At 46.3% G+C, this 26,520-nt stretch overlaps 1 protein-coding gene across 1 annotated transcript in view; it reads right to left on the bottom strand.

Annotated features, from left to right (window-relative positions):
- The window catches only part of LOC144752607 (scavenger receptor cysteine-rich domain-containing protein DMBT1-like), a 1,088,995-nt gene that overhangs the window by 875,232 nt on the left and 187,243 nt on the right, over positions 1–26,520 (bottom strand). Inside the window, exon 13 of the mRNA XM_078640489.1 lies at positions 7,741–8,058. Within this exon, the coding sequence (XP_078496615.1) occupies positions 7,741–8,058 (318 nt within the window). The remainder of the gene's footprint in view (positions 1–7,740; positions 8,059–26,520) is intronic.

Genomic DNA, 26,520 nt, shown 5'->3' with positions numbered 1-26,520 from the left:
GCGAATCCTTATCAAATTTCTTGCGCTGGCAAGTAAGCTCCAGTCGAATAGCTTCTAGGATGTTCGCAAAACTGGAAAGAATCAACTGGGGAGAGGAGGACTCCGCCAAACAGTTAGCGATTGATGGCGAGGTTTTTTGGATGATACTACGGGTGACCTCGATGGGGTTAATTTTTGACCATTTTACTGCGAAACCGTTAATTTTACTCATCTCCAAGGAACGCTGCGTTAGTAGACTATCCTTGGGGTGGGAAGACGGAGCTGAGTTGAATGTGATAGTGATACTATTAGAATAATGGTCACTAGAAGGGTCAGTTCCAGTTGCAAAATTTTTTAAACAGGAATTAAGAGTTTGGGAACAAAGAATAAAATCAATAGTGGTAGTGAGACCTCTACCATGGAAGGTCGGCTTAAATTCAACGACAGGATTCACTAGTTCGTTCGCGAATTCAAGAGCTAGTGAAAATAAACAGTTGTTGAAACCGATCCCAGTGCTAGAATGGGAAAAATGGGTAATGGGAAGATCATGCTCATCTTGGAGCCCACACATACCCTTTTTATAATCACTGCAGAGATGAACATTAAAATCCCCACCCCACACAACATAACTTTGCAAATGTGAATTCTTAGTCATCTGATCGTGCAGGTATGAAGAAATTTCGATCAGTGACTTTACACAATCATTAGGTGAAGAGTTGTTATACATGTTAACAAAGTAATAGTTAGAACTTTTGTCAGGGGCAAGCATGAGAATTTGGCAGGTTGGGGACACCAAGGGTACTACATTAATCGGAAGTGAGATTTGATTGGAGACATAGACAGCTAAGCCTCCCTTGGGTCTTCCATGGATAGACGGGGTGGCAGCAGTATGGAAAGTTTTGAAACCCAAGATGTGAATTGGGTCAATTGCCCAGGTTTCCTGGAAGCAAGCTAGTTTATGACTGTTAACCACGTCTATCCAGGACTGGAGAAGAATCTTAGTTCTAAGCCCCGCAGTATTCCAAAAGATTACTGGAAGATCCCAGGTTGTTAATAGAGTAGCGTTTGCACCTTGAGAGTGAACAGGGGGTGGTAAGTCGTCAGACTGGATAGTTGGAAGGGAAGAAGAGGAAATAAGGTTGGGGTCAAATGGGGTAGGAGAGAGGTGTTGATCCCTAATACCTGGCTCCTCAAAATGGGTTCAGTGAGCCAGGCAAGGATCTTGCAACCGAGAGGCTATTGGGTGGAAAGGTAAACTTGACAAGGGGGTACTGAGTAAGCCGGGTGATAATGCCAGGATATGCTTTGACGGTGTAACTTCGCTGGTTTTAGATTTATGAGGTCTCTGGGTATTAGGAGTAGCTTTAGTGATTGGAGAGGAGACTGGTGGTCAGTCGACCATCTCTAAACAATCGTATCTATTGGATAGTAGTAGGCCATTCCAGTTGGAGAAGTTTCCAGGGACTGAGTTATTAAATCCATAGCCTGGCCATTGACCACGATCTCTATTTCTGTCCCAATTTCCCGCTCTTGACCAGCTCCATGGGGGGCCGGGATTGGGTCGCGGCACCGGGGGATAGAAGTAGGACAGATTATGTGTAGCTATCCCATCTGTGGGTGTGTGATCACTCCAGGAGCAAATATGCTCAACTGTGTTTGGGTCGGCAAAGTTCACAATAACGCAGTCGCCCTTAAGAGATTTTGGTGTGGTACCCAACCAGGGCACTCTGCGCACTGTGGTAACTCTGTTGTCCATAAAGTTGGGTAAAGGTCTATTATTGGACAACCAATATATAACTTTGTTTTTTAGTGACCATACCGATTCGTTCTGGTTAGGGGGGAGTACCGGAACACCTGTCATGATAACCACGAAAGGTGATGCTTCAGGCGGGAGGTGGATAGGGTGGCCCCTCCTCCTTCGGTTAGTCGGGATGTTGTTAAACCCATCCGAGAAATTGGGAAGGGTAGGGGCCGGGAAGTGAAGAGCAGATGAAGGTTTTGATTGAGTGGACGACTGGGACTTGGAGGTAATTAGCGGCTGGGGTACTACCGGATTGGGTAAAATAGATGGTGCTTGAGGCTTGGTGGAAGTTGTGGATTGCTTGGAGGAAGTTGTGGGTTGCTGATTCTGAGTAGATATCTGCAAAACCTTTTGAATACTAGTAGCGGGAGTGGGGGCGGTCAAACCGCTATTGGATTTTTTAGTGGTGACAGGGGGAGGTCTCTCCGGGACTGGCTTAGGGTCCTTTGCGGTGCTCTTGATGGAGTTCAGAGCCGAGGACAGCTGGGTAAGTTGGGATTGACCTGGTACATTATCTTTTCTATAGGCTTTAGATGGAGTTTAATTAATTCTCCTATTTTGCTGAACAATAAGATGTCATTACTACGAGTGTTGGAGATTGAAATATCGTTCACCGTCATGCAACTCTCGTCGTCGCAGCTACTGGGGCAAAAAGAACTATTGTGAGGATTGTCTGTGGTGGAATTTGTTACAGTTACTGGTGGAGGAGGGAGTGGTTGGAGGGGGGTTGGGACGAAATTAATGGTTGGAGAGTGAGGGGGATGAGAAGTGGACAAGGTTAAGGAATTAAGTGGTTGGGGAGGATTAGTTGTTGAATGGGATTTACTAGTGTTCCTCTTCCTTTTTTTGGGGATTGCACCCTCGCGTAAGCCCTTTTCAATGGTTGGGGAAGGGGCAACAGCTGATTGGGTACCAAAAATATCAGGGGTTTTTTCAAGTGACTGGTGGAGGTCAGAAAGATCTAAGGTTGCTGACAGGTCGACAGTGCGGGGGACTGAATGCAAATCTGCGGATACTGTCAGAGGCAGGGGGAGCTCAACAGGGCGCTGGGGTGTTTTAGCGAGAGCCAGTAGACCCAGAGAAGAGCGTCTGGCGATATACAAGTCCTGTGAGACTCTCCGCTCCAGTAGAGTGATACCCTGATCAATGGCCTCGTTGGCTTTGGTTATGAATTGGTCTATCGGACCGATAACCTCAGCAGCAGACAGGGCCTGTTTTTTCACAGTGTTCCTTGTAGTTCTGGGAGACATGATAACAACAATATATAGTGCAGTAGGTGAACTTTAAATACGAGTAGCAAGCTAAATGCGGAATAATTTCACAGTGCATGCAATATCGGTAGGTTTGTAGGAACGAACAAACGTTAAAGGGGTGGCCCAGTCCAGTCCTGCCCGGTCTTGAACGGGCTTAAACGGGCCCGCCCTTGGCCCGGGCTTCGCCCCGCGCTTCGTCCCGCGCGCGTCCCGCGTTGCGGGTTGGGCTAGAGACTTAATAGGGAACCTGCAGGGGGGCGCGGCCGCCAGGGGAAGAGGCACCAGCTGGTAGGTCTAGAGGCTGCTGGTCCTCGCAGTCCCCCGGTGAAGGCAGCTGGTGATTTAAAAGTCAAGCGCACGCTGGGAGCGTGCAGGCAGACCGCCGAATGCGGTACAGCTCCCACCAGCGGCGCTGTCTCCCAAACGGACCTTCCCTGACGTAGTGCACCCTCCGTGTGCAACTAAAATCCTCCTTCCAAGGTTAGCAAAGGCAAATGAGCGGCACCCGCGGAGCGGGTGTCGCGAACAGTAAAAAGTGAGAGGTAGGGGGCGCGGCCGCCGGGGGAAGAGGCACCAGCTGGTAGGTCTAGAGGCTGCTGGTCCTCGCAGTCCCCCGGTGAAGGCAGCTGGTGATTTATAAGTCAAGCGCACGCTGGGAGCGTGCAGGCAGACCGCCGAATGCGGTACAGCTGATACCAGCGGCGCTGTCTCCCAAACGGACCTTCCCTGACGTAGTGCACCCTCCGTGTGCAACTAAAATCCTCCTTCCAAGGTTAGCAAAGGCAAATGAGCGGCACCCGCGGAGCGGGTGTCGCGAACAGTAAAAAGTGAGAGGTAGGGGGCGCGGCCGCCGGGGGAAGAGGCACCAGCTGGTAGGTCTAGAGGCTGCTGGTCCTCGCAGTCCCCCGGTGAAGGCAGCTGGTAATTTAAAAGTCAAGCGCACGCTGGGAGCGTGCAGGCAGACCGCCGAATGCGGTACAGCTCCCACCAGGGGCGCTGTCTCCCAAACGGACCTTCCCTGACGTAGTGCACCTTCCGTGTGCAACTAAAATCCTCCTTCCAAGGTTAGCAAAGGCAAATGAGCGGCACCCGCGGAGCGGGTGTCGCGAACAATAAAAAGTGAGAGTTCGGGGGCGCGGCCGCCGGGGGAAGAGGCACCAGCTGGTAGGTCTAGAGGCTGCTGGTCCTCGCAGTCCCCCGGTGAAGGCAGCTGGTGATTTAAAAGTCAAGCGCACGCTGGGAGCGTGCAGGCAGACCGCCGAATGCGGTACAGCTCCTACCAGCGGCGCTGTCTCCCAAACGGACCTTCCCTGACGTAGTGCACCCTCCGTGTGCAACTAAAATCCTCCTTCCAAGGTTAGCAAAGGCAAATGAGCGGCACCCGCGGAGCGGGTGTCGCGAACAGTAAAAAGTGAGAGGTAGGGGGCGCGGCCGCCGGGGGAAGAGGCACCAGCTGGTAGGTCTAGAGGCTGCTGGTCCTCGCAGTCCCCCGGTGAAGGCAGCTGGTGATTTAAAAGTCAAGCGCACGCTGGGAGCGTGCAGGCAGACCGCCTAATGCGGTACAGCTCCCACCAGCGGCGCTGTCTCCCAAACGGACCTTCCCTGACGTAGTGCACCCTCCGTGTGCAACTAAAATCCTCCTTCCAAGGTTAGCAAAGGCAAATGAGCGGCACCCGCGGAGCGGGTGTTGCGAACAGTAAAAAGTGAGAGGTAGGGGGCGCGGCCGCCGGGGGAAGAGGCACCAGCTGGTAGGTCTAGAGGCTGCTGGTCCTCGCAGTGCCCCCGGTGAAGGCAGCTGGTGATTTAAAAGTCAAGCGCACGCTGGGAGCGTGCAGGCAGACCGCCGAATGCGGTACAGCTCCCACCAGCGGCGCTGTCTCCCAAACGGACCTTCCCTGACGTAGTGCACCCTCCGTGTGCAACTAAAATCCTCCTTCCAAGGTTAGCAAAGGCAAATGAGCGGCACCCGCGGAGCGGGTGTCGCGAACAGTAAAAAGTGAGAGGTAGGGGGCGCGGCCGCCGGGGGAAGAGGCACCAGCTGGTAGGTCTAGAGGCTGCTGGTCCTCGCAGTCCCCCGGTGAAGGCAGCTGGTGATTTAAAAGTCAAGCGCACGCTGGGAGCGTGCAGGCAGACCGCCGAATGCGGTACAGCTCCCACCAGCGGCGCTGTCTCCCAAACGGACCTTCCCTGACGTAGTGCACCCTCCGTGTGCAACTAAAATCCTCCTTCCAAGGTTAGCAAAGGCAAATGAGCCGGTCCAGGGAAGGCATGGCTTGGCAGTTCGGGCTGGACTGTTCCCATGAGGCACAGGGTCAGACTGATTTGCATATAGCCATGTCTGAACTGGGGTGGCAGAGTGGGCTAAAGAACGGTGATGGATTAAACCCAGATCTTTTGACTGGGTGTGAGTGTTTGATTGGTTTGGATGCTCCATCCATCACCACCCCCTTTTGTACCGCTTTTGGCCGCCATAAGTGTGGCAGGGTATGCTCAGACGTGAGTCCCTTGCTCACTTTGCCACTGGATTCAAGCAAGCCGGGTTGAAGACGGCTGTAATGCCAGAAACCGGTCCTCGGAAGCTTGTTTCTGGTACAGGGAAGGCATGGCTTGGCAGTTCGGGCTGGACTGTTACCATGAGGCACAGGGTCAGACTGATTTGCATATAGCCATGTCTGAACTGGGGTGGCAGAGTGGGCTAAAGAACGGTGATGGAATAAACCCAGATCTTTTGACTGGGTGTGAGTGTTTGATTGGTTCGGATGCTCCGTCCATCACCACCCCCTTTTGTACCGCTTTTGGCCGCCATAAGTGTGGCAGGGTATGCTCAGACATCAGTCCCTTGCTCACTTTGCCACTGGATTCAAGCAAGTCGGGCTGAAGACGGCTGTAATGCCAGAAACCGGTCCTCGGAAGCTTGTTTCCGGTCCAGGGAAGGCATGGCTTGGCAGTTCGGGCTGGACTGTTCCCATGAGGCACAGGGTCAGACTGATTTGCATATAGCCATGTCTGAACTGGGGTGGCAGAGTGGGCTAAAGAACGGTGATGGATTAAACCCAGATCTTTTGACCGGGTGTGAGTGTTTGATTGGTTCGGATGCTCCGTCCATCACCACCCCCTATTGTACCGCTTTTGGCTGCCATAAGTGTGGCAGGGTATGCTCAGACGTGAGTCCCTTGCTCACTTTGCCACTGGATTCAAGCAAGCCGGGCTGAAGACGGTTGTAATGCCAGAAACCGGTCCTCGGAAGCTTGTTTCCGGTCCAGGGAAGGCATGGCTTGGCAGTTCGGGCCGGACTGTTCCCATGAGGCACAGGGTCAGACTGATTTGCATATAGCCATGTCTGAACTGGGGTGGCAGAGTGGGCTAAAGAACGGTGATCGATTAAACCCAGATCTTTTGACTGGGTGTGAGTGTTTGATTGGTTCAGATGCTCCGTCCATCACCCCCCTCTTTTGTACTGTCGTTGGTAGGCAGCGCGGTTACCTTCACAGCTTGAGCGTCGCCACCTCAGATCGCACCTCGGAGCTGCCCCGGCCTCCGCTCGATACACTTGTGCCAAATATTTCCCTTGAAATGATCTCTAGTGCCCTGCGGGTCCCCTCAGTCTTCCAGACTCACCATCCGCTCCCGCTGGCGGCAGGAGACCAGTTTCACATGTGGTCAAGGCGGAGGCGATTCTTTAGGTCCGCCGTTTGTTCTGCTCTGTAGCCCGAGGCCCCGGATCACAGCACCCCAGCAGGTCGCCGTCCGCAGCCGTCACCTCTACGAGCCAGGGGCGTACTCAGGATCGGATCGCCAGCTTGTCCCAACCAGGCGCCCCTCCGATTCGGGATTTTGTGGGCTTCAGTCACTGTAGGGGGGGGCCGTGCAGCACGGGTCTGCGGATGCCCGGCTCCGCCACGGCACAAATCGAGTCCCCGGCTTTCACCTCCTGTGCAGACCGCTACCTGGAATCACCTTTTTCCCGCTCCGTGGACCGATTAGAGTTTTCAGCGGTAGCTTGATTTGCGCCGCTTCACTTCCGATTCCACAATCCGGGCTCTGGGTGTAGGATCGATGTCGGATAATTGAGCGGATTATTGGGGAGTCAGTCTCGGCCCCGGAGTCCCTCTAGTCTGCGCCCATCATGTACGGCTGCAGGCCACGCCCCCCATTCCATACTTTTTTAATGACCTGAGCTATTAGTCTTAGTTAACAGTACTAAAAAAAAATCTGAAATATTTTTTTTCTATTTGTATCCATATTTAAAAATAAAAACAGACAGAGACATAGATGTTTCTCTCTCTGTAGTTATCTGTAAAAATCTGTAAAAACTGAAAACTGGGAGCCCTAATTATGGCCACTATAGTTATTTAGTGGTAAACATTTCCTCACATTGAGCTTCAAAGCAACCTCTAAGGTATATTAGATCTGATGCTGTTTAATCTCATCAGAGGAGAGCAGCAATGCTGGTTTGTGAGTAGTTAAATGATCATATAGCATATTGATTGAGTACATTTACAAATAACAGTCTGTGCTGAAGATTAGCCATTAAAACCTTAAAACCCATACCCTACAATTTTCTGTAGATTTCAGACTTCAGTAACTCCAGTACTACATTTTATCCATTAATCATTTTTTGTGGTTTATAAAAAAGCCCAACTGCCTTTGGGTTCCAAAACAGGACTCTCTCTATAGCAGTGAGAGGTAAATCACTTCTAGACGTACCTGAGCAGATAACGCCGGCATCCTCGCCATGCACGCAGTTGTGAACGGTCCATCCACTGCTTGGACAACCCCACAGGTAGGCTTCATTTCCCCTGCAGTTCATGTCGTCTAAGAGAATACTGCCATTGCCAGGACCAAAATAAGCATTACTTGGGGCAGAGGAGGCGTTTCCACACTGTAGTTGCATGCACACCACGTTTGCGTCGCTCATGTCCCATCCGTCATCGCACACTGTTCCCCATGCACCCGCGTAGTACACCTCCACACGTCCAGCACAGCGGTCCCAGCCATTGGCGAGTCTAAGAAGATGAGGAGACTCTGTGGAGGTTAAAGAGAATGGAATCATACAGCTGAACCCCAATGCCTCTATGACACAAACAATGTCTATTTAAACTAAGCACAGCTTGCAGAATGCCAAAGAGTTGCAATTACATTTACTTCTCATTTGTTGACAATAAAAGCACCTTCACTCCTGCTTGACAACAAATCACTCATTCATTTTGCAAAGTCAAATATCTGGACAAAGCATTCAGCCTTAATTACCGTCCAAGAAATGTCAGAGGCAGGTTTTGTGCCAGAGTAGGCAAAATGCTTCATGAGGAGTGCCATAATTAGTCACAAATGTTGACATTTCAACCTTGAGGAGATATAAATGCAGCAGTGAAGAGTGGAAGTTGGAATGTCCAGCAGTGATGAGAAATACATCTATGGTAAAAATTGCACACAGCTCTCCATGAGAGAGAGCCATAATTGCTCCAGGAGTTTGGATGGTGGATGTCTATCAAATAGTGTGCATAATGTGTACCTCCTTAATTTGCTAAAAAGCCTCTGGTCTGATGTGTCACACTCAGGATATAGTCCAGCACCTCCCTGTACCTCCACTGTGTGCCATGCAAAACTGATACTCACTTAAGGGGTTTTGCATTTTATCTTCCATAAGAAAATTCGGCGAACTGTGTGAAAACTGTGCCTTTCTCTAAAACATCAAGGGTATATGAAGCAGTTAAAAAAAATCTGAAAGTGCTATTTCACTTGCTCTATTAGTATATACATTTCATGTAGCATTTTTATCACTTCTATATTACATTCCCTCTGGTTCCATATCCTGAATCTTCCCATTCATAGATTATGATGACCATCTACTTGGAAGTACAGAATCACAAAGAAGTGTGAGATGTCTGCACCTGCTGGTCATCAGTACAATACAAAGGAATAGGGCTCACTTAAAGAACCCCCCCCCCCATCACCTTTCACAACAGAGACTGCAGTCCCACCCCTTATCCTTACTTTCCAAGAAATGGAAATGCTCAGGAAGACTAATCAGCAGCTCTTTTTCAACTGAAGTACTTCACAGAATGCATAAAGGAGCCCTGTCAACATGCCCTTCACTTAAGCGTCTAAGCCTTCTCCTTCCAACTACTGCAATGTCAGCAATACAGTCCCACTGTCTGAGTGCAATCCTCAACCTCCATCTCCTTCTTATGCAAGCCCCGGCCAGGTGCCTCCCTTACTCAGTCTCACACATACGCACCATGCAGGTACCACACACGCTACATCACTAGACAAGTGCCAAGACCACTGATTCCCAAACACTATACATGCTAAACCCAGAGACAGGGAAAGTAGTCATCTGTCTAAAATGAGGGCACTAGTAGTGGGTCCTTGCACTAATAGTGCAAGGCCACGTCTTGGGTTCTGTGCACAATCAAGATTAGTGTGACATCAGGGCCAAAAATTAAGCCAGGATACCAGATAATTTCAGTCGGCAGGGGAACATGCCTGTTTACCATGCAGTGGGAATTCCCATCCCTACAACCAGCAGCATCTTTTACCAGATCTAATATTTCTGTATTGAGTTATGGATTTCCGCTTCCCCTTCATGCTTTGTATGGGCAGGAATAGGGAGAGTATGGTTCTGCTATGTAATGGAAGTCCAGGGTTCATTCTGAGTTACAGATCTAATTTATGTATACTCACATGCTGGTTTTACAGTCCAATCATTAAATAATGGTTTGTCAGCAACAGAATGAAGTGAAATTCTGTGGTTTTAGAAGTGACACCCCTTCCACATCATGTGTGTGCACGCTTAGATTTCTGAGTCTGACAATCCAGAGCATTTATGTGTGTCTCCTCTCGAGTGAGGAGGTCCAAACCATTTACACCCCCAGGTGTACTGTAGGCATCTATGGACAATCCCAAAACTCGCTCATTATGCTACAGCCCTCCAGGAACTAATGGAAGCTGACCATTTCTCTAAAGTGCCTTTGTTATGAACATTAAAGAGTTGCTGTACGCCCTTGGGCTGTCTGATCTCCTGCTACCACTTGCTTTCCATCTAGCAATTCACTGAAGACATTCTACTGGGCAGCCACAATGGCCACTGACTCTAGGAAGGCTGCTTCCTCTAAGCTTGTCAGCAAATTTCTTGATTTCAAGTCTTTGTGTGGGTATGAGTCATAGTGGGATCAGGTGACTGGTGACTGTTTCCATGTACAGGAATTTATACTTCCAGATCAGAGTGGGCGCTCTCCCGCTTGCGGGGGCACTGACGTTTGTCCAACTTGTAACTCCTCAGTTGAGAGTGTCTCACATATACTCTTTGCCTGCCTAGCTTATACCGTCTCCGTAGAACTTGGCTAGCACCTACCTGTGGACACCTAAGCAAATGCAGCCATTCTGGTGCTCTTCGCATATTGAAATCAGATTGCAGCCCAACTTATGCCATTTCAGTAGCCAAGTTCTTGGGTGCCATGTGGATACTTTGAAGAAAGTCACACCCTCCTCACCCTTAGTTTTACGCCGACCCTTCTGCCACACGCTTGTCTCTTTTTGATATCTTGCATGTAGTAACACCAAGGGCCATCTTTGCGCTATTTCTGTATTTTGTTTTATTGTTTTATTGCATAAATTATGGTGCATATCTTATGAATCAAGAACTTTTACACTGAAATGTACTGTTTTATTTATTTATGTTTTTGCATTTGCACTTTTATGGCCCTGGAGGCCGAAATAAAGCTACTTGACTCCTTGAGTGAGGGAATCTTAGATTTCATCTTGACTAGAGTTTCAGGCTCAGTAGTTGGACTATGCATGCATGAGGTATAAGTGGTGTGACTTCCAGATCTAGGCCATTCACATGATCTGTCCATTTCACATCTTGTACATTTAGTCTCACATTGTAATCCAGAAGCAAGCCTGAATCTGAGATTTCCTCTTTACTGGAATGTAAGTCTCAGCAGAGTGAGCATGCTTGCACAAGAAATATCAGGAATGCCATATACATACATGCTTACTCTCAATCTACTGAACTTTGAGATTTACTATGGACTATGTTAGATCTGGCATCTTTGGCGTGGTTTCCCCTGTATTTTTGCCTCTACCTCCTGTATTTATGACGCTGTGCTGGATTTTGTTTTTGCTGGTTTAGATGCTTTGGGCACTTTGCCATTGCTGATCAGTGTCAAAGTGCAAGTGCTCCCTGTTTAAATTGTTATTGTAATTGGTTATCCATGATTGGCATATTTGTATCACCAAGAAGTCCCTAGTAAAGTGCACTGAGTGTGCCAGGTCTGGTGATACAAATGCTACTAGTGGGCCTGCAGCACTGAATGTGCCACCCATAAGAGTAGCCCTAAAATGGTGTCTCAGACCTGCCCCTGCAGTGCCTGTGTGCAGTCTGTGAACTGCCATGTCTACCTGGTCAGTGTCCCCACTGACCAGGCCTAACCCTTCCCTTTCTGTACACATTGGTCACCCCTATGGAAGGCCCAAGGTACCCCCTTGGGCAGGGTGCAGTGTATGTGAAAGGTAGAGCATGTACTAGTGCAGGTGACATGCTCTGGTAGTGAATTACAGCCATTTTCGTTTTTCACTATTGTAAGGCTTTCTTGCCCATAGGCTATCATGGGGAATGCTGGCTACAGTAGTTACCTGGATATCTTCCCATAGGAGCAAGATAGGACATAAAAGTCTGGTATCCCTGAACTCAGCATTTAATAACACATCTTTTAGGAAAAGTGTTTTTTAAATCCTGTGTTTGAGAACAGCACTTTTAGAAATTGGTTGTTCTCTTGTCTGACCTTTCTGTGTGCCTTGGCCTGTTTGTGAATTGACTGTCTGGTTTGTGATTAACAGGGGCTGGGTGGCTCCCAGAAGCTGAGTGGGCCATCCCTGGCTGAATAGCTCCATCTGCATCTAGAGTGGTGGGAGGGATTTAGCACCTGGGCTTGAATAGGGCTGTGCCTGCCTTCCACAATGCTGGCTCCACCTCCTGCTGGGCGGCTGACGACCCTGCCCCTCTCTCTGAAAGGAAAGGAGAGGCCAGAAAAACAAAGTGCTCAAGGAACCCCCAGAACTGGTTAAGACCAAGCTCAAAGCCCACCTGCACAAAAGGAACAAAGACTTTTTGGGGTATAAGTACAGGACCCCAGACTACAGAAAATTAGATCATCCTGGAATCAAGAAGGAACCTCTACCAAGGAGAAAGCTGGAAGACTGAAGAAGGAAGACTGTCCTGCTGTTGCTTTGCTGGACTGACCTGCAGTTGCTTTGCTGCCAAGGAGAGGGAAAGGACTTTGCTTTGTGCTGTGTCCCCTTGCTTGATGGAATTTCCAAGGGCCTGAAGAAGAGCTGGCTCCATGTTAAGAAGTCCCAGAAACAAAAGGACTTCACCCCCAGCTTCCCTGAAATCTGCTGAGAGAGTTCTGTCCTTCCTAGAGTGCTTGGGCCAGTTGTGGTGCCTCTGGAAGTTGTCCCTTTGTTGGGAAGCTGGAAACCAAGATTTTAAAGACTTTCTGCAAGTTTTCACGCAGCGCTCGCTTGCGGAGCGCATCCCCGTCAGTGCGAGGAAATTCCCACCACCGCAAAGGCCGAGATCATCGCAGCGCCTGTTGCCGCTGTCAGAGTCATCGCATCCTTCGCTTGCTGGACGCACCAGTCCGATGCGGGAGATTACCATCGCTGCGAGTATCGTCACTGAGGAGATCGTCGCACCGCTTGCATTGCGGACCACATTACGTCGATGCGAGAGTCGTCGCAGAGTCATTGCGTCGAGGGGCCACAAGAGGAGAAGATCGATGTTGAGCCGCGCATCGTCGCCGCACTGGAGATCGTTGCCTCTCCGAAGATCGTTGCATTGTATCTTTTGTGAGCTGCTTCCACTGAAACTTGTTCACCGGAATCCACTCAAGGTATCGTATCCCTCCCCATACAGACCGGAGTCACCGCAACATGCCCGCTAGGTCCAGCGGGGTTGTCGCATCGCCTCCCGAAGGTCTCAGGAGTGACGCATCGCTTGCTTTTCAACGCTACAGCTTTCACTTGGAACTTTTATCGCATCTAAAGGTACTGTTGGCTAAAACGTGACGCAACTGTGGATTATTTTAACGCAACCTTAAGAGCTCATTTAGACCCCTATTCTTGAACTGCGTATGTTGGATGTTTGTTGTTTTGGTCTTGTGTAGTTTAGATTAAAAACCTTTATTTTTCTAAACTGTTGTGGAGTCAGTTTGTGGTGTTTTCACTGTGTTACTGTGAGTGTAGGTACAAATACTTTGCACATTGCCTTCAATGAGCATGACTGCTCGTGCCAAGCTACCAAGGGGGTGTGCAGGGGTTATCTGAAGGGTGTTTCCTCCTTACCCTGACTAGAAGCAAGGGTCCCTATTTTGACAGTGGTACCTACCTCTGCCAACTAGAGACCCCCAGTTCTAACAGACTGACATAGCAGACTCCTTAGCGTAAACATGCATGTCAATGATGTGGAAGGTTGGTATTAGGGGTTGGGGTTGGCACAAGTGTTTGTTTAGCTTATGTTGACCTTGAAGCTGTCCTTCTGCCATGCCAGCCAACACAGTGTCCCACAGTGGTGTCCAACTCTGACAAAAAGTTTACTCTAGCATAGTGGTAGCAATTCGTAGCCGAATTCAGATATTGAATGTATGATGCTGCCTACCTTTGACATAAGGTGGTGGAACTATTTGGGACGTGCTAGACATTATTTTCACATGATGGTGATAGATAGGCATGTAAGTCAGAATCTGTTCTGACTGTGAGACACTGATATTTGGGATTCAAACGTGTATTTACTTAAAGTAAAAAAAGTCTTCAATTCTGGACAAAATTGCATTTTTTCATGAAGATTAGAAGCTTGTGTTTGACACTCATGAGTTTATCTATATATATATATATATAAAAACGAATGTATGTCTGTCTGTCTGTTTGTCCTTCATGCATTACTACACCATTCATCCGATCGCCATGAAACTTTGGGAAGTTGTTGAATACACTCCCGCAAAGGTTACTGGCATACATTTTTTTACAGATCGGCCACCCAGGGCCCTCATAATCTTTCAAATATTGAAGTTTCAACCACGAATTTGCAACGGTACAAGACTTTCGGTGAAAAAGATGATGAACAATGTCATCGAAGCTACAATTTTGAATGGGAAATTCAAGGGGGAAGATGTACTGTTGCCACGTATTCCAATGATCCCAACAGATATGCCAATTGAATTCAAATGTTTACAGTTTCCGGTGCGACTCACTTTTGCAATGACCATCCACAAAGCACAAGGACAATCGCTGCAAGTGTGTGGACTAGATTTGGAGAATCCGTGCTTCTCACATGGACAACTGTATGTGGCCAGCTCACGCGTCGGAAAACCTTCTGATTTATTCGTGTACGCACCAGACGGAAAAACAAAACATATTGTATATCCACAAGCGCTCGAATAAATAAATAGAATTAAAACGACACTTTGAAATGTTTAACATATTAAAATGAATAAGTTTCAATAAAAATGACACAATGTAAATTGAATGTTATCATAACAAGTTAACTTGAATTTCCTTTCTTCTGAGATCGCAGCAACGAGCGACGGGTAAGCTAGTATCAAATAAAAGCACATATGTAAAGGCTCATTGGATATATTTTCCTCAGCTGATGTTTAAGGATAAAATTAGTGCAATTTATGACTCTTCAAGTTGGATCTCCTGCTAGAGAAGCTATATACCTTTCTTTAAGCATCTAGAAGCCTGCATGCCTGCTTTCTTAGAGAGATAAGGAACCTGTCTGCTCTGCAGGTGGAGAGAATGTTCAAAAAGGCATGTGGGTCAGCATGTCCCTGATGGCTGTAGGATGACAAGAATTAACACATTGCTGGAGATCCAATGGCACCCACAAGTCCTGTCAACAGGTCTAGTTGGGAACTGTAACTCAGCAACAATGCAATTGCTGAGGTTCAGTCTGGGCTGTGATTGAGATTGGTCTGTGCTGGGTAACATCTATCACATTCTGATGGGCTTATGCGGGGATGCATCTGTTATATCTGGGACCAGCTCATACAGGTCAGCAATAACACAAGTATTGAAGGCCATGTTATGAGTGAAATTACAAACAGTCTGACTAGACTGAGCATCTCAGGATTGCTGTGTCACTCCACTGCGGAGAAGGACCCGTGTCTACTGCCAACTGATACCAGTGTCCCAAGACAAAGGTACTCCAATCCTACCTGCCGGTGTGTTGCTGATCTCTGTTGTATGTGGGCATGCCCTATGAGTACAGGGTGGCCTGAAAGTGACCCTGAGAGAACAAACCTCCCTGTGAAGGGGAATGAGATTTCAGAATGAGCATATACACAGGGTGTGATTAAACTAAACCTGTGCTAGACTCATGCTACTCCTTTTGACTCTTAGAGATAGAGGGGGGCTACCCAGAACTGGGAGATAACATAGAGACATTGGGAGAGTGGGACCTGCCAACGTAGCGCCCAGAGACACTGACTTGTTTCTATTTATAGTAGGGTGTAGAACTGATTAACATTGTGCGCTTCAAGTAATTTCATTTTTGAAAAGATAACCGTTGAGCTTGGCATTTAATTTATTGTGTCTCTTGATTGATTTGTGAACTCTGAGAAACCTGTGTCTGGTCTGCCTTGCTATTCTGACAGTGAAGTGTGGAATCGGTTGTACTTGGCCCAGTCTGTAGAGCCATAATAGGGCAGGCCCTGGGACATCAAAGGCAAATGAACTAAATCTCCATGGCCCAGTGGCATCATGGCACCACAAAACCCCAAAACAGGGCCTGACAATTAATTTCAAGATGTAGGAGGGCCTCACTTTTACACCATAGTCCCTCTACAGTACAATGTCTGATACAAAGTTGTATTGGAAAGAGTGGGTGAGAGAAATGGAGGCAAAGGATTTACTTGCCCTTAACCAGTTGATGGTGACACAGTGACTCAAGGCGGGGTGCTCTACACACTTAGGCAATGTCTTCAGATTTGACAGCGAAGGATGCAGAGAAAATTATAGTGTTGGCTGACAAGCTAATAGGTTGAATAAGAGGCTTGAGCAGCATGGTTTGAAGGCAAAGGGAGGAGAGACTCTCTACAGACTGGCTCCAAACCAGGGAATAAACGCCAAGACAATTCCCAATGGTTCAAGGGAGGACACAAGCAGGAAGTGAATTGGCGTCCAAATCAGAAACACATAAAAGAGGAGGACAGCAAGGTTCTTCCAAGAGCAAAACTAACCACATCTATTTTTCCTAAAGCTCTCTCACTTTCACTTTGCACTTTTATCCTCATAGATGCACACAAATGCACCTCCGGTCATTTTCCAGTAATACGCTATATATCAGCTTTTCTGTACTATTTCCCTTCTCTTAAATCCTAAAAGTGCACTATGGCTTGTGAAACTTTACGTCTACGACAACAGGAATCCAGCACAGCGAAACGCATTACAACAACTAAATCACATTAAGCAAAAAATAGAATTTTATAACATTTGCTTCGATAATGTGCAAGCCTATGTATATTTTTGACTTTGAATAATAAGTAAGCCTTTAACTCCTTCCTTATTTTCTCCTTGTCCTCCACTGCAATAGACCAAATTAAGGCCTATTACCTCATGTCCATAACAGGCATTAAATACAACCTGTTTCCCTAATATGGTGAGCAAATTTACTCACCTTACATAGCACATACACAGCCCCATAACATTTGAGACGGCTGGATCCTTTGGTCCTGAAGAAAGCTGCCTGACCCTTTTGAGTGACACAGGCTGAAACATGTCAACCGACCACTCACCAGGTACTTTAGCCCTACAATTATCCAATTAAGAACAGTGCACTTTTTTAACCTTATCCCTCACCTGTGAAAATAAACACAAACTACACAAGAGAGAAGATAATTTTAATATTTTTTTATTATTCCGACACTCTTTCCACTCCGACTGTCGCACTACAGAAAGTCTCCATCCTGGTGGAGGATGATGAACACCTGGAGATCTGGACACTTAGGTGCCAGGACCCTATGATGATTCATCCCACTTAATCAAATAAGCGGAGAACCAAGATATAAAGCCGCCGTGGCAGTGTGGCTGAGGGTCTTCATCAGAAGATTTCTAAGAGTCTCTGGAAAACGACATAAGTGATTCATACCCCCTACTGATAGTCTGAACCAGGGCTAGGAAAAAAAGAACCTATGTGCATCTCAAAGACCCTTCTTTGAAGTCGCCGCCACTTCAAAGGCAGAGCAGGGTATAAGTATTTGGCTTCTGACCATACCTAGACAGTGCACTACTGGATCTGTGAAGAGCTCTGACAGGAGAAAAGATTGCTGTGCTACAAGGATTGCCACTTTGCTAGACTGCTACACTGGAAGAACTGTTTTCTGATTTGCTGTCCTGCCCTGCTGCCTGCTGATCTCTGCACTACTGGAGACAAGGATTAGACCATCTCACTTGAACCCAGAGTGACTCAAAGGGCTTGCCCCCTAGTTCTGAAGTATCAAAGTCATCAAAAACTTCCTTCAACCATTCAACAGCACCTGTGAGTACTGTCCTGCCAGGTAATGCCAATCTAGTCCTGGGCCCTTGAAAGGTGATTTCTGCTGTGCTGATCCAACAAAACCGAAGCATTAATGACTGATCGGAACCAACTCAACTCCGTTCGACGCTGATGTGGCTGCCGCTCAACAACATCACTTGAACTGACTGCATGGCTTGATGATGCATTGCCTGCATCGTAAAGGGGTTAGTCGACGAAGTCTTTATCGACAGCACAGATCACATTGGACACATCACCTACATCCATGGGATCGTAGACGACGCATCACCTCCTCTGTCCTTACATCGCGTCTTCAACTCTTCTACCATCTATGGTACTTTTTAAGTGGGACCTGCATGAGTTCTGTAGCGGTTGGCCTGAACTCTGGCTTTAAACTGGTCTAGCGCAGCCAGATGTACCCGGTTGGCGCTTTATGATTCTAAGCACTGTAATTTGAATTAATCTTTGGAAAAACATAACTCAAGTAAAAATATCATATATTTGTCTAACCCTGTGTGGAGTATTTTTGTGGTGTGCATGGGTGTGTGTATGTTGCACAAACACTTTACACATTGCCCTTTAGATAAGCCTGACTGCTCTGTGGCAACCCACCAGCAGGTGAGTTCAGGTTATCTTTTAGTGTGTATCTAGCTTACCTTTACTAGAGTGGTGGTTCCTGCATATAGAGGGTATATACTCTTACAACCAGAAACCCCATTTCTAATACTCCTTAGCAGAGTACTAGACCTAACTAGAGTATAGTGGAATTCCTTTTTACATGGGTGACCCCATGTCGAGGTCAGGGGTTCAGCTGTTCATTTCAGCTGAATAATATTTGTGTTTCTCGTGTTTCTTCCATTAACCCCAACTTCAAGAGCCCAACTGGATGTCAATGGTAAATCTGTACAGTTTAGTACAACATCTAATAGGATGAATACGTTAAAACCATATGTCTGATGGTATGCAAAGATGGGATAGATTCAACTTAACTGACTGATGTATGGGCTTTAGAAATATATGAATGTGTAACATGAATGTATGGGTAGATTACTGGCAACTAGAGAGAAGTATTGCAAAGGCAGCTGGTATGCTATCAATAAAAAGGTTCATTGACACAAATCGATGTCACAAATATCGATGTAAAAAATATAGACTACAAAAAATATCAACTCCCTATACTTAAACAGGTAAGTACAAAAATATTGACTAAAAAATATCAATGTAAAAAATATAGATGTACAAAATGTTGATATATAAATATATATATTACCTACTGGCGGTCGCCAGTAGGTAGTTATAGTTAGGACCTAGTTTCCATAGGAAATCGTCAACATTCTATTTGGATTAACTTTGGCCCTGGTGGATGAATCTTTGCGAATTTCTCAAAGAAGATGGCTCGGTCCGCTGCGCTCCTTCCCTGAAAATTTGGGGGGGATTGGTGAAGTGGGGGCTGAGATAAAAGGGGGGTCCCAAAACGTGTTTTCTCCATGTTATTTTCCATAGGACGTTTAGACACGGCTACAGGTCGAACGGCTGAATGGATTTATAAGAAATTTGGCAAAACTGTAGAGTCCGGCTCGCAGATTACGCTTTTTGTGGAATGGTGTAAATCCGTTCAGTAGTTGTTGAGAAAATTAAAGTTAATGTCAATTATATATCTATAAGCGCGGACGGGTGCGCGTATTCAAGCGGCTGCGCGCGCGCGGAATTTTTTTTTGCTGCGTGACGTCTGTTAACGTTCGATTCGAAGGAAATCCGGAAGTGTTGACCGCCATTTTGTCACTGCGAGTAAATATATTGTCATTTCAAAGCGTTGGAACATGGAAAGGGGAGAAGGTAGAGATTGTTTTGCTACGTAGGTTTTCTCAGGGTGTGCAGTAAGGACCTTAAACGCGAAAATATATATATTTTTTTTTTTGAAAAAAGTTGCGGGGTGCGCGCGAGTAAATATATTCTCATTTTAAAGCGTTGGAACATGGAAAGGGGTGAAGGTAGAGATTGTTTTGCTGCGTAGGTTTTCTCAGGGTGTGCAGTAAGGACCTTAAACGCGAAAATCTCTCTTTTTTTTTCCGAAAAAAGTTGCGGGGTGCGCGCACTCGGGCGCGCACAACTATTTACAAAAGTGTGAAAATGGAGATAAATCAGAAGTTTGAGGGCTTTTATATAAGGTGGCTCTGAAAAGAGCCCTTGTGTTAATTGAGTTGTTTCTGCATTTATAAGTAAGTACCGATGCAGAGTCTGATATAATATTGTTGGCAGCATTTTGAAAGGAAAGACAGGGGCCCATTTTCTGGTTAACAGGCGACCAGGCCAACTTTTCACGCCAGGCCCATTCCTGCAAAGTCGACCGCCATTTTTAGGAGATCTGCAACCACCGGCAGTCACTGGGTTGCAGGAGCTGATGGACTCAAGCCTGTCGGGCGAAGCATCGTTGCACCGCCACAGTGGACGAGACCCTGCTGGGTGAGTGGAGCGTCGCTGTACCGCAACAGTGGGAGAGTCCTTTGCTGGGCTCGTGGAGCGTCCCTATACCGCCACAGTATGCGAACCCTTTCCTGGGCTCGTGGAGCGTCCCTATATCACCACAGTGGACGAACCCTTTGCCGGGTGCGTGGATCGTTGGGGGTGCAGCTGAGGGGCCTCCACCTGGGGAGGCGGGAGAGGCTCGTCCGCGCCGCCTCTCCCTCCCAGTGCACCCCACGGCGTCTTGCTGACATTTGTTATGGCCGGACCAGGCGATGAAGAGAGGGGGGGAGGGGTCGGAGGCATATGCAAGACATTCCCCCCTCGTGGCCTGCAAGGCGCTGAAAAAAGAAGAGAATGGGAAGACAGCTACATCTCGGGTAGGGCCCATGCCTTCTCTGGCCGATGGCGGCCGGCCGCTCTTTGCCACGGCCCCAGGAACGGATCCCTTGGTTCATCCTGGGGACAGGCCTTGGCGAGTGGTGTCGCCTCCGGACTATTCACGTAATGGTTCTCCACCCCAGGCCGTTGCCGACGGCTTTTGTAGACTTTCTGACGCTCAAAAACCCTACCAGAAAGCAGCCCAAAAGTAGCCCAACATTGCTACTTTGGGGAAGGAGGGACAGGGACGGCGTCAAGTAGACGGCGAAATGCATTGTGGGTTTGTTGCTGCGGCCGTTTGTCATGTAAATAGTTGTTTTAATATATTTTTGTTCAAGAATAAAAACGTTTTAACCTGTTATTTTGCTGTCGTGTGGTATATTTCTAATATTTGTCGCTCTGATGTCGTTTCCCCTCCCAAATGTAACATGTGATTGTAATCTACAGCCGGACATTCCGACAGGACATGAGAGCAAAAGGGGGGGGGGGGTCAGATCTGAAGTTGGGCAGGCGATAAGATCACGTTTTGCTATGTGGGGCTATCTATGTTCGTGATGGGGCCTAAAAGGGGGCAAGATGGCGGGGCCACTGTGCCGTGACTTTCGCTTTAACTCCAACAGTGGTGAGGGTGAACACAAATGAACGCCGCTTATGTACATATACATTTTCATTTTCTACACCACATGAAACCTGCGTCAGGTTTCATATAGGCGTTTTGTTGCAGGTGGGCATTCATTTGCATGAAAGCCCTGTAAAACTAACACAGTGAAATTTAGAAGATTTCACTGAGTCAGCTTTATAGCATTCCTGAATCAAATACTTACGCCTGTTTGAAACAGGCATAAGGAGTGATGCACCATGCAATGTGTGGCTTGCTCCTGTGCATTGGAGTAGACATGTCGTGCTTACGACGTGATTCCTGCAATGTGCTGCTTTTGCGGCACAGGTGCGTGACGCATCTGTGTTGTTTTTGCTCAATGGTGCTCCACATTGTAAATGCGGCACACCATGGGTGGCAGAGCAGCGGTGCACTTTAACTGGTGCATCTCTGGGGATGCGCCAGTTAACATAAATCTGCCCCTTTACATTTAAGTATGAGCAGGGGACACAGTTTTGGTGAGGCTTATCCAAGGTTAAAAAGAGATTAGTCCTGTTCACTGAAAACTTGGACATAGGACTCACCTCCTCAGCATCGCTGGACATGGCTAAATAATAGCTGCAAAATGTTACTCTTGTTAAAAAAATTTACTATTATAGTCTCTGAGATTTGTCTCTTACTCTGCAACATCTCATTGTTGTTCTCTTTCTTTAAAGATAACGACAACATTAACCATGAGTGATAATAAGCAATCCGTTGATCTCGATCTTATCGTTGAACTTGTCATTGAAACGTCAGTGGAAGTGGATCCCTTAGATGAATTAAATCCTAAGGATGATGAAGAACATGATGAGGATGCCAATTTGTCAGAATTGTATGACATAGGGTGGGAAGCTGACGTGCTTCAGCATATGGAACTATAAACATTTATTTTTAAAATGTACTGGAAATAAAAAGTGAAAATGTAAACCGTTTCATTTAAAATTAAACATAACTTGAAAAACAGGTTATGTGTAGTGTTTTTAATAAAATAGTCAAATATGCTCATAAAAATATTTCTAAACCAATGAAAAGCTTTATTAACAAGTCATATGACCTGTTATGCTTACGTTACGCGCTCCGCGCCGCGCCCCGGATTGTTGGTCATTCAAACTGAGGCTGGCGTCAGCATGAGAGCGCCAACGTCTCGTGGCTACGCCATTCAGAAAATATTGTTGGCAGCATTTTGAAAGGAAAGATCTGCAACCACCGGCAGTCACTGGGTTGCAGGAGCTGATGGACTCAAGCCTGTCGGGCGAAGCATCGTTGCACCGCCACAGTGGACGAGTCCTTTGCCGGGTGCATGGAGCGTCGCTGCACCGCAAGAGTGGACGAGTCCTTTGACGGGTGCGTTGAGCGTCGCTGCACCGCAAGAGTGGACGAGTCCTTTGACGGGTGCGTGGAGCGTTGGGGGTGCAGCTGAGGGGCCTCCACGTGGGGAGGCGGGAGAGGCTCGTCCGCGCCGCCTCTCCCTCCCAGTGCACCCCACGGCGTCTTGCTGACATTTGTTATGGCCGGACCAGGCGATGAAGAGAGGGGGGGGTCGGAGGCATATGCAAGACATCCCCCCCTCGTGGCCTGCAAGGCGCCGAAAGAGGATCGTCCGCGCCGCCTCTCTCTCCCAGTGCACCCCACGGCGTCTTGCTGACATTTGTTATGGCCGGACCAGGCGATGAAGAGAGGGGGGGGGTCGGAGGCATATGCAAGACATCCCCCCCTCGTGGCCTGCAAGGCGCCGAAAGAGGAAGAGAATGGGACCACAACTACATCTCGGGTCGGGCCCATGCCTTCTCCGGCCGATGGCGGCCGGCTGCTCTTTGCCACGGCCCCAGGAACGGATCCCTTGGTTCATCCTGGGGACAGGCCTTGGCGCGTGGTGTCGCCTCCGGACTATTCGTGTAATGGTTCTCCGTAGTTGTTTTAATATATTTTTGTTCAAGAATAAAAACGTTTTAACCTGTTATTTTGCTGTCGTGTGGTATATTTCTAATATTTGTCGCTCTGATGTCGTTTCCCCTCCCAAATGTAACATGTGATTGTAATCTACAGCCGGTCATTCCGACAGGACATGAGAGCAAAAGGGGGGGGGTCAGATCTGAAGTTGGGCAGGCGATAAGATCACGTTTTGCTATGTGGGGCTATCTATGTTCGTGATGGGGCCTAAAAGGGGGCAAGATGGCGTCGAGCTCGGTTTCTCCCACTAGTTTCATATTTCTCATGAGGGGTTGTTCCTAATGTTTCTATTTTAGCAAGGTCAAAAAGAGATCCTATCAGTGGCCTACTGATTTTGTTCGATTCCTTTTGTTTTCTCTAACGATTTTTAAGTTAAAGTTTGCTAGTACGATACAGCGGCTAGTCCGCATTTTATATATATGTCTTTTTTATTAGGGGTGGTCCTCCGGTGGAGTCGGACGATCTACCTCTAATAATAAACGGTAAGTGTTCCTCTGAAGGAATGCGTCTTGAAAGTGGCTGACTGTAATGTATGATATTTCACTCAGTGACTTTCAGGCCCATGCTGTTTCAAAACTGTGCATGTGTTTGAAGCAGGCGTAGGTATTGACGCAGCATAGAAACTACTAGGAACCAATTGGAAGTGTTGTTTTCAAGTCACATGACTTCACATGCGCGTCTCAGGACGTGTACGCGGTGATAGTATCTGGTTGGAAGTAGCGGTCTAATTCAGGGAAGTTTCAAAACGTGAAAAGGAGTAAATCTAAACACATCCGGATTGAATATATCTTCTGAGTAGTATAAGTTCTATGATGGGTCTATGAAGAAATTTAATAAGTTACAATCGCGAAGTTTTCCCGAAATATATCGGCGGGTGCGCGCACACGGTCGCGCACGATCGAAAGCCAAAAACGGGGAGATAAACGCCCTTTATAATATGCTCCTGGAGCTGTTTTTGGTACAATGAGTTAGTTCTGAAAAGAACTTTTTTTTTTTTTTTTTAAACAACTGTTATGTTGTTTTTTAAATGAAATGAAGAAATGTATCTTTTCTCGGGGCATTTATGACTCTCAATTTTTAGTTTAGTAAGAATGAGGCTCTGCTCTCCGTACAGAAGAATTTCTCCACACTCGTTGCATTTCATGTGCACCTTTGCAAGATATGGTCTCAAGTCCATCACAGCACTCGATGGAGATACAGGTCGTCCACCAGAAGATGTGCTGGCCACCTCTGATGGTAATAGCGTGGCCAGGGCTCTTGTCGATGCCTTTGCAAATTCCACAGGGTTCACTTGTTTGACATGCCGCATCATGGTATGTATGGAAAAGGAATATTTTTTTCTTGGATTTCCTCTTGAGAGAACCGAATTGCATATCGTGCAGGTAACGTTTGGCACATTTACTTTCTTTAATTCTTCAGGATAAGTAAAAAATTTCCAAATAAAACATTCCTTTTTTCTTTTTAAAGGTAGTCGCTCATTTCCTTCAGATTCGGAAGATGAATGCGGGGCGGCAGCCATTTCAGCAAAGTCTTCAGAAGGGTGTTGAACGTTGTTCTCTTTTGAGAGTACAAAAGATAGTGAGGGAAGTGGGTGGAGTCCTCCGTGTAAATTGCAGAATAGAAACTACTAAGAACCAATTGGAAGTGTTGTTTTCAAGTCACATGACTTCACATGCGCGTCTCAGGACGTGTACGCGGTGATAGTATCTGGTCACGTACGCCATTTGGAAGTAGCGGTCTAATTCAGCGAAGTTTCAAAACGTGAAAAGAAGTAAATTCAAACATATTCGGATTTAATATATCTTTTGAGCTCGATTCAAGCATACAATTGTTAAAGTATAAAACCTTTTATATATTTTTTTAAAATACCAAGGTGTGTACATTCGGTCACACACGAAAGTTTAAAAAGACATTCGGCTCCATTTAATGAAAATTTTCATAATATTAAAAAAGAAGCCTAGGTTTAGTCTGTTTGACGTATTATAAGTTCTTTGATGGGTCTATGAAGAAATTCAATAAGTTCAGATTGCAAAGTTTTCACGAAATATATAGGTGGGTGTGCGCACACGGTCGCGCACGAAAGCCTGGAAATGCGCTATCCATTTTATTGAGAACTGTTGCCGAGAGTGCGCACACCGGGTCGCGCACGAAAGTTTAGAAAGGCTATTTTTATTTACAGACAAATTTTAATGCGTTGAAAAAAAGGCAAGGTACAGACTTTCTAATTCTGTATCGCTTTACAAGGAGTCTCTATGCAACTTGAACAGTGAAGAAAACGGCTGGTTTCCGAAAAAAATATTGCCAGAACTTTATGGACAAAAGTATAGGTTGTATACACGAGATATTTTTGAATTAGCATTTTAAAAACCAATGAAATTCACTGAAAAAACCATAGGTTTTACACACGTTATAGTTAGGAAGTAGCATTTACAAAACCTATGAAATTCACTGAAAAAACCATAGGTTTGACACCAGTTATAGTTAGCTGGAAATTTTACTGATATAAAACCAATGATATTCCACGTTATGGTTAGTTGGACTCACTATAACTTGCGCGTGTAATGCACTGCTGATGACGTCACATATTACATCACTCATGACATCACTGATAACACCATCCTTGTGACACAGTGACAGACCTCCTTTCACTGTAATCTAACCCTTGAAACGCATATTCAAAAATAGAAACTAAAATGTTCAAAAAAATGGAGATACTCATACCAGTTACAACAACCAATTCAATAATTCCACCATCTATATACACATGCACTAATTCACCAACAGTTATATATAGTCACTCATACATATATTCACTAATCATATGTAGTGATACACCTACACATCCTGTTACACACCGACAGTCATCCAAAAGTTATTCACACACATACTCACACATGCAAATAAACTATTGAACATCCATTTATTTGCATACACAGCTATACACACACTACCACTTTACTTCTAAGGAAACTTACACATACTTACTCTCTTAAAAATCACTTATAGAAACACATACTAATTTAAACAGGAACTCTTACAATACCTCACTCTCACATATAGTCACTTATATACATCAATATTCACATATACTACATTAAAACATATGTAGTTACTGATAAAGACACTAATAAGACAGTCATTCACTCACTAACACAGACATATGCACACTAATCCACCCATACAGTCCTGCACATATGCTGTCTTCAAAACACATACAAACAGAGACTCAGTCATTCTTGCATCTATGTACTAAGTAATACTCCCACCAAAGCATGCAAACACTCATACTGATACTAAGAAAAACATCTAATAACCTATATACATACACATGTATTTACTCATCAACCCATGCAGCCACTTATACACAAAGTGAAACACTAATACATATATTTAAATATTTAAGCATTACTCAGTAATATATGTATTCACTAAGATATTCAATAATATATACATATGTAACACATATTTATTTTTCAGAAAGACACACATTCACTGGATGGTGTTATCAGTGATGTCA

This window comes from Lissotriton helveticus, chromosome 5_1 (assembly GCF_964261635.1).
Source record: "Lissotriton helveticus chromosome 5_1, aLisHel1.1, whole genome shotgun sequence".
Classification (NCBI taxonomy): domain Eukaryota; kingdom Metazoa; phylum Chordata; class Amphibia; order Caudata; family Salamandridae; genus Lissotriton; species Lissotriton helveticus.
The sequence above is the reverse complement of the archived record's forward strand: the minus strand, read 5'-3'. Positions and strand labels throughout refer to the sequence as shown.